Here is an 8,893-nt window from a genome sequence, read left to right on the forward strand (position 1 = left end):
GGCCGAGAGCACTCGCGAAGGACGAATGAAGAGAAGACAGCAGCAAATTGAATTTTTAGAAGCGGCATCAACGGTGGAAGAGCTACTGTATGGACCCGCAATAAATGACTCTATGTAAGTTTTAAGAAAAAAATTGTTTTCTTCGTGTAAACTGAAGTTGAAACTTTAAACGCGTTTTTCTCGAAATAGCATTTTTTAAATCGGTGACCAAAATTACTCGGAAACTACTGATCCGATCTTTCTGAAAATTTGCAGGCTTATTCAATACATAAAAATGTAGTCTTTAATCGTTCGATTTTATTTTTCGAAAAAATTACCCGTTTTGTAGCCAAAAGACGACCGTTTTTTTTCAGTGAATATCGTACCATTGACTTTGACTGTCCGCCATTTTGTCAAAAATGATTATTTTTTTAAATCCATCGATTAAAGACTAGTTTATGTTGTTATTTAACTAAACCCATTAAAATTTTGTGTTTCAGATGATCCTGTGCGTCGCAATGTTGGTCACCGCAAAATGTATAAATTTCAACATACGTTCTTTGACAGCCATTTGCTGCCAGTTGCATACAGCAACCATGTAATATTTTTCAATAAAAAAATTACTGAAAGGTGTTCAATGTATGTATTTTAAGATGATATATTGATCTTTTAAAAAAGTTTAATAGTTTGCGTTAAAAAAATTCACGAAAATGACCGATTTTTTCGCGCTGCAAGTGGGGTTTCCCTCTTATGCTGGATGTTCATTGGTTCAGGGTATCGTTCATGAAACTTTTTCCCTAGGATGAAAAGTGAAAAGTGAAAAATTTCTCCATTAACTTCAATGGTAAAAATTTTCACTTTTCATTTTTCATCCTAGGGAAAAAGTTTCATAATCGATACCCAGAAGTCTTATGTTATGCATATACAGGTTATGTCATTTTGTGTGCGATAACCCTAAAGCCTGTCGCACATGAAATACATAATAGAGCATAAACATAATATAAGACCGCTGGACCAATGAGCATCTTATGTAAATCAATATGGCGACTTTATGCTGGATGCTCATTGGTCCGGCGGTCTTGAAGACGATTTTGGTTGCGTTACTGAGTCTCCGTTTTGGAGGCTAAAATTTTGGGCTAAAAAAAACAACCTGGAAGGATTGCCAGAAACTGAAACTACGGCGCACTCATTATGCGCAGGATTACTATATTCATTAGCGCTGCGAGTGTCGAAAATCGGAACTTAACTCAAAATCTAAAATCGGTCCACTTTTATTTTACGAAGTGGGGTCTCCTTAGTATTTTCCTTCCTGGTTTCATGTTTGTTCCTGTCGTTACATGTAAACATCAAAACTGAAGCGGGAAGATTACTATTCTTGACTTATTCTTTCAAACTATAAAGAGATTTGGAACAGTTTTATGTAAATATGAATTAGAACTGAATCGTAAGTATTATATATGATAAAAAGAGTTTATAATGCATTGCATACGAATGTCTTTATTAATATCTCGATTCCTTTTCGCAATATAGAGATCAAAGAAAGCAATATTGTGAGAAACCTACGATTCAAAATATTGAACGATATTAAAATTAAGTTATTGTTCGTAACTATTGTATATATTATATGAACTCTTTATTTTTTTCATAATTTTATTTGTACAAAAATTCTTCTGTAAGAAAGCAATATTGCTAATATGAATTATATCGATTTTATTTAATTTTTATTCCAGGAAAATGTCTGATCCAAGCCCTAAACAACAAAAACGAAAAAATCTTCTATACATAATTTTTTTACGAAATACGACAATATTTCGGTACGATGTACCATATGCTTAAGGACGTACAAAAATTATGGAAACACGACTAATTTACTCAACCACCTACAGTGAATGCATCCAGAATATATTGATTCAAATGATAATTCTGAACAAAAAAAAATGTGCCAAATGGTAACATCTATCGATGAAGAATCTGAAGAACTTGATTCGGTTTCGGAATTATCAACCTCAACATCTATGCAATCTCAGGAATTAAGTTCTTGCACTTCAATGTGTACATCAGAAAGGAAAATCTCTGTTTGCTCAACATCAAAGAATCCTTTGCCTAAGTTCCAAATACAACCATCCATAGATAAAGCATTTCACAAAATCGAAACGTATCGTGGTAATTAAATAGAAGTCATGTAAAGAGTATACATCTAAGCTTATCATGCGCCTTATTTAAATTGTTTTATTTCAGACGGTGGTATGTTAGCGTCTAATAGCATATTCGATTTACTGACTCGACCCGACTCCGAGTCAATAGTCTGTTCTGTTTAGCTGCAAAAGAAGAGCTAAATTGTATAAGAAATGCAACTAAAAAGAACAGACTGTTGACTCAGAGTCGGTCGAGTCAGTAAATCGAATACGCTATAAGATTACAAATGGTATTCTGTATATGATTGCGATAGATAAACAGCCTTTTTCGATGGTCGAAGATGACGAATTCAGGAAATTTTTAAGTATCGTGGCACCTCTATATACTGTACCATGTCGAAAAACTATCACAAAGCGTCTAGATGAAAAGTACGAGCTACTCAGTTCGAAAATCAGAACTATGCTTTCGAAGATCGATCATCTTTGTTTAGCAACAGACATTTGGACAGAGCCATTCAATACTCGGAGTTATATCGGCATAACTGTACAAATCATCAATTTCGAAACTATGCAACTAGAAAATCTATCTTTGGGGATAAAGGAACTCGAAGAAAGCCATGATGGAAATTATATATCGAAAATTATAAGCGAAATATTAGATGAGTGGCATATTCAAATCAATTCAGTAGTAGCTGTAATTACAGACAACGCTTCTAACATCAAAAAAGCGGTACGGGATACGTTTGGACGCAAAAGACATATACCGTGTTTTGCTCATACACTAAATCTAGTTATCCAAGACGCAATCGCTACAACACCGGAATTCCAGGCTATAGTAAAAAAAGTAAAAAGTATTGTTACATACTTCAAACGCAGCGTTAAAGCGACAAATGCACTTAACGAGTTGCAGACTTCTAATCTTGAAAATGACCAGAATATTTTAAAATTAAAGCAGGGATGCGAGACACACTGGAATTCGCTTTTCTATATGATTAAAAGATTCATTCAATTAGCAAATCTAGTGAATACCGTATTACTCACTCTTCCACGAAAAAAGCATGATGATATACCAGAGATGACAACACACACCGATCTACAAATTTTGAAAGATATCTGTGCTATTTTGCGTCCAGTTGAACGCGTTACTACGGAGATATCGGGCGAGTTATATGTCACTTGTAGTAAGATCATCCCTATCATTAGTTGTCTGATAAGAACTTTGGAAAAACTCGACATTACTCATGAGATTTCAGAACGCTTTTATAAAAATGTTTTACTACAACTCCAAAATAGATTTCGAGGAAAGGACTCAAACAATGAAACAAACAGTTTTCTTTCTATATCTACTTTGTTGGATCCACGCTTTAAGAAGCTGCACTTTAGCAGTTCATTAGCGGTTTCTACAGCAATAAGTAAGATCTTCCAGTTAATGAAAAATAATCAAATAGAAACGCAATGTAATGTAGAAGAGAATATAAATATTCCTAGAAAAGAAGATCTTTGGAACATTCACGATGAATTAATAGCTTCTTCATCATTAAATTCTGACGAGCCTGGTGGCATACCAGTCGAACTTCGACAATTTCTTAATGCTAATGTCGTTAGCAGAAGTGAGGATCCATTCAAAATTTGGCAAAAATTGAAGGATGTTTATCCAATGGTGTATGAAGTTGCCATGAAGTATTTTGTGATTGTCGGAACATCAGTTCCATCTGAACGGTTGTTTAGTGCTGCCGGAAATATTATCAGCATGAAAAGAAGCAGAATTAAGGGGAAAAGAGCGTCGCAGATTATATTTTTAGGGTCTTTGCTTAAGAGATATTGGAAGTAGATACCAACAGAGATATTGGATATGAAATCAACGTAAAAATTTAAGAAAGTCATTTAAGTTTCACTTTAATTCATAGTTTATTTTATAACGGTTCCTAGCTATTTATGCTTTTATGTCTTTATTATAAAGAGTTATAGTAAGCTATAAATATATTTCTTTGTAAGTGTTGATAATATAAAAAAACTTTAAAGTATAGTAAGTACTATTATAATAAGTATAGTATATAAAGCATTATAAAGTATGGTGTGTGTGTGTAAGTACTATATATAAAGTCCTATATTTAAAGTATAGTACTTCCTATACTATAATACTATACATAAAATATCATATAAAGTATAGTAAGTAATAAAATTATAAAACATTTTATAGCGTATTAAATACATTCAGATTCTATTCCCACAACCTTTAAATTTATTAAAAGAAACTGAATAAAAATCTTTCAATGCCTATTAGAGTCGACACAGGATATTATGTGTAATAATCAATTTATTAATGAACAATAAAATTGTATAATTATGACATTAGGTAAACGTTTCGACCCTATTATTTGGGGATTCAGTACCAAAAAAAAACAAAAAAGTTTTTAACTGTGACTTCTGACGGTTAAGTTCGCATCAAATCTATCGTCATTGATCGTTCAATTAATGACGGGATGCATCTCTGAAATGTACGTCAGCCCATTTCCTTATTCATGACATCAATTCTGCCAAATTCTTGTCATGCATTTATAATGGACACAATCTTCGCAACTTTCAACCTTGCTGTTATATAGTTACTCTAGCCATTTATTTATATAATTTTTTTGTGTTTTTTTTTGTACTGAAGAGGACCCAAATAATAGGGTCGAAATGTTTACCTAATGTCATAATTATACAATTTTATTGTTTATTAATAAATTGATTATTACACATAATATCCTGTGTCGGCTCTAATAGGCATTGAAAGATTTTTATTCAGATTCTCTCTTAACCATCCTGCATTTATCCTTTCAGCAGTTTCCCGCGGAGGACGTGATAGCGCGGCGGATGCGCGGCCGAAAAGGCGGAAGTGCCCATTGACCATGGCGGAGATACTCAATGTCCATTATTAATTGTCCTAAAAATAGGATTTATATATAAAATCTGTTTTCTTTTTTATTCTTGCATTCTTTGAACACATTATAATGTTGTTCGTTTCACTTCAGTAAGTTGAAGTAAAACAAACAAAAATGAAATAAAAATACATTTATTATTTCATTTAAACTTATTGCACAGTGTGCATCAGTTCAGACAATACAAAAATATAAAATAATGTATTTACAGGATTGACAGAATTTTTTTTTAATTTTCAAGAATAAAACACTAGGCCAGTTTCACCAACGCCGATTAAAGTTGGGTTCCGCTATTACTGCCAGTACTGAAAATCTATAGTGCACGTAACGTATACTATAGATTTTCAGTACTGGCAGTAATATCGGAACACAGCCTAACTTTGTCACGAGAACTGCCAACAGTAAGACTTTAAATCTGTTTTATTTTCTAGCCTATTAATCGTAAGAAAAAAGTGTAACATGGATAATAAATTAAATTTTGAAATATAAATATTTTGAGTGTTTTCACAAATATAACTTTCGTAACAAATTTGTTGTCAAGAAATTAGGTTAGAGATGATAAGTTTTCAGTTTAACAGTTGGTAACTCTCAAACTTAGGCTGCGTTCCGTTATTCACTACGAGCACTGCAAATAGCATTTCATCTTTATTGTTCATCGAATATTAAACAAGTACAAAACGCTACTTGCAGTGAATAACGGAACATAGCCTTAATTGGCTAATAAATAACGAATGTTGATGAAATTGCGTTTTTTTTAAACTTCAAAAATACTTTAAACAATACTAAAAAATGTTAAAAATATTAAAAATCTCGATTGATCACGTTTTAAATTGTTTACAATATGTTTTTTTACTAACGCTGCCTATTTATATATTTTAGAATTTTTAATCGATTCTTCAGAATCGATTAATTTCAACCCGATTAATTAAATCGTAAATTCTTTTTTATGAAATTTAAAGGCTTACGATAATCGATTCTTTTTCTTAAATGTCGCATTACTACTTTGTAGTCTCAAGCGCTGTGAGTGGCTCGTGTCCAATTGAGCCGTGTCTAACTGGGTGCCACCCAATCCTTCTACGGTCTATGGTACACAATACAAAATCGTATACTCATATAATGTAATTAAGCTTCGATATGCAGATCAAATTATCAAATATGTTAATTTCGTTTTAAAAGCTATATAATTCGAAGATTTACGTAAATGTTATAAGTTGAAAAACGAATATAAGAACTCGTAATCACACAATGTGTTTATTTTATTGCAAAATTTGATTGTCAAAGATTGCAAATGGTATAATACTCATGAAAATATATGCAAAATAAAGTATATGCAAAAAATGAAGTTTTGTTGCATAATTGAAATGATTATTGTTTCCCTTATTATTATTATTATTTTTTTTTTGTTAAAGGTTCGAAGATTTTAGCGATTTTGTTGACGAAAAGTTACAAAAATCTGGCGATTTTATTGGAGACAATTCACCACTAAAATGGCGACTTTTGGCTACGAAAAGTTTCCTAGGGGGCGATATCTCGGCTCGGATTTATTAGAGTCCCTATAAGAGAGTCAAGACATAAGACCGGAAGGACGCTATTGTTGGGGGCCGGCCGGAAACAGCACAAATAACACTACAACATTTACGTTACAACATTTTTCCATTTTTCATTTTTTCTTGTTGTTCACGATATGTGTTTATTAGAAGTAGAATTTTTACGTCTGTCCACGTACCATCGTGGACCTCTTCTGTTTCTGTAAATATATTTGTTTGATTTATTCAAAATAAACTATTTATGCAATATTTATTTAAATTAAATTCGTAAAAACATAAAATCATTATCTGCATTATTCGCGAAATTTTCAGTCTCATATTCTTCAACAGTTTTTATCAGCATTTCTTTCTTCTGATTCTGTAAATATATTTGTTTGATTTATTCATAATAAACTATTTATGCAATATTTATTTAAATTGAATTTGTAAAAACAAAATTATTACCTGCATTATTCGCGAAATTTTCAGTCTTATATTCTTCAACAGTTTTATCAGCATTTCTTTCTTTCGGTTGTCGATCTCGAATGAGTCCATTTAAAACTGATTGAGCAAAATGTATATCTATAAATGGTTCACAATAAAATATTTGTATGATTTGTATAATAATAATCTGTGAAATTTGAAATTTAAGTCAATTAAACCTCAGGTAAAGGTCAAATGGAGGGTAATCCTCTAAAAAATCGATGAAATTATACTCATTCGACGCGTTTTTTCATAAAACGAAAGAATCTGGCAGAAAAAAGTGTCACTCTGCCCCGCTAACCAAGATATTAAAGCGTTAAAGTTGACGACTATTCAAGTTAGGAAATCTGTCAGCCGCGAAATACTGTGCTAAGAGCATACGCTGCGATTATATTTTTTCACAAAAGTACTGCTTCAAAAACATAAGAAACCAATACTTTAAAAACACAAAAGTACTGTTCCAAAAACACAAATTCTTTGCATTAGTAATGAATAGTCGTCAACTTTAACGCTTAATATGTCAATTAGCAGGGCAGAGCGACACTTTTTCTTTCGTTTTATGAAAAAATACGTCGAATGAGTATAATTTCATCGATTTTTTAGAGGATTACCCTCCATTTGACCTTTACCAAACCTCAAACTGCGCAGAGAACTGACTTATAAAACATATAAAAATCGAAAAAAACGTTACGACTTGTTACCCGTCTTGCATCTTCAGGTGATAGAAATATCGAATACGATATATTAGTTTCTGCATTTAATAATTTTACTAATACTTTATTTTTTTGCATAGAACTTCCACATTTTTCGGCCGACGACATTCTGATAACGAGGTACGACGTCACTAGCCAATATCCAGTCGTTTGGGAACGCTTGTCCAGTGCAGTATCCAGTATAATGGCGGTCACTGGATACTGCACTGAAACGAAATGGGAACGCACCCCGAGTGTGTGTGATGACAACGCACCCGTGTGGGCATAGAGAATAATAACTTCTTGTTGTACAATAAATAATAAAGTAAAAGGACCGTTCTCCGATACTCGGACCGTCGTCTCATGGTGTTACCCTTTTATACCCTCTACCTATATAAATTACTTATTAATATCTCTTCTGTTATTCCTGCCACCCGAAATATCTTACACTTACAAATTCCTTGATTTGCCAAAGTTCGCTTTAAGACATATAGACGGGTCCCTCGTTCGAACCATATTGAGTCCCGTATAGAAAGACAGACAGACGGGTCCCTCGCTCGAACCGTATCGAGCCCCGTATAGACAGACAGACAGACGGGTCCCTTGTTCGAACCGTATCGAGCCCCGTATAAACAGACAGATAGATGGGTCCCTCGCTCGAACCGTATCGAGCCCCGTATAGACAGACAGATGGGTCCCTCGCTCGATTCTCGAACCGTATCGAGTCCCGTATAGACAGACAGACAGACAGACAGACAGACGGAAACATGGTGGCCCAAGGCCACATGCAATTGAACACGCGTCACGTTGCGCCATGTCGCCCGTTTATCGTATTCCGCTGTTACATCCCGACAAAATTCTCTCTTTCGTTATTATAAATATATGATTCATACCTTAATTTTATTTTATCTCTAAGTTAATATTTCATCATAGTCTTGATATTTCGTCCCTATTTTATCTTTATTTCGAAACCGAAAATTCCGTTTCTCTTTTATAGGGGGGTATATCTTTTTCCTTATTTAAACATTCAAACCAACAGATAGATCACGTTATGTACCTTTATGCGTCACACAGATTATCTACTCTAAAGAATGTATAAGAATATTCCACGATCTTTTTTCAAAGAAGCATTTCTATTAAATAATAAATAAAAGCGT

At 33.1% G+C, this 8,893-nt stretch overlaps 1 protein-coding gene across 1 annotated transcript; it reads left to right on the forward strand.

Annotated features, from left to right (window-relative positions):
• Positions 1 to 1,925: 1,925 nt before the first annotated feature.
• Positions 1,926 to 3,945, forward strand: LOC108768188 (zinc finger BED domain-containing protein 4). Its single transcript, XM_018518526.1, has 2 exons — positions 1,926 to 2,142; positions 2,429 to 3,945. The coding sequence occupies exons 1-2, from the start codon at positions 1,926 to 1,928 to the stop codon at positions 3,943 to 3,945; spliced, it is 1,734 nt and encodes a 577-aa protein (XP_018374028.1).
• Positions 3,946 to 8,893: the final 4,948 nt, after the last annotated feature.

Source organism: Trachymyrmex cornetzi, unplaced genomic scaffold, assembly GCF_001594075.2.
Source record: "Trachymyrmex cornetzi isolate Tcor2-1 unplaced genomic scaffold, Tcor1.1 scaffold759, whole genome shotgun sequence".
NCBI lineage: Eukaryota > Metazoa > Arthropoda > Insecta > Hymenoptera > Formicidae > Trachymyrmex > Trachymyrmex cornetzi.

Excerpts from the sequence above, each read along its gene's own strand:
- LOC108768188 (XM_018518526.1), top strand. The coding sequence starts at position 1,926 with ATGGTAACATCTATCGATGAAGAATCTGAAGAACTTGATTCGGTTTCG. Across the intron at positions 2,143-2,428 it reads CAAAATCGAAACGTATCGTG|ATAAACAGCCTTTTTCGATG; the intron begins GTAATTAAATAG and ends TGATTGCGATAG.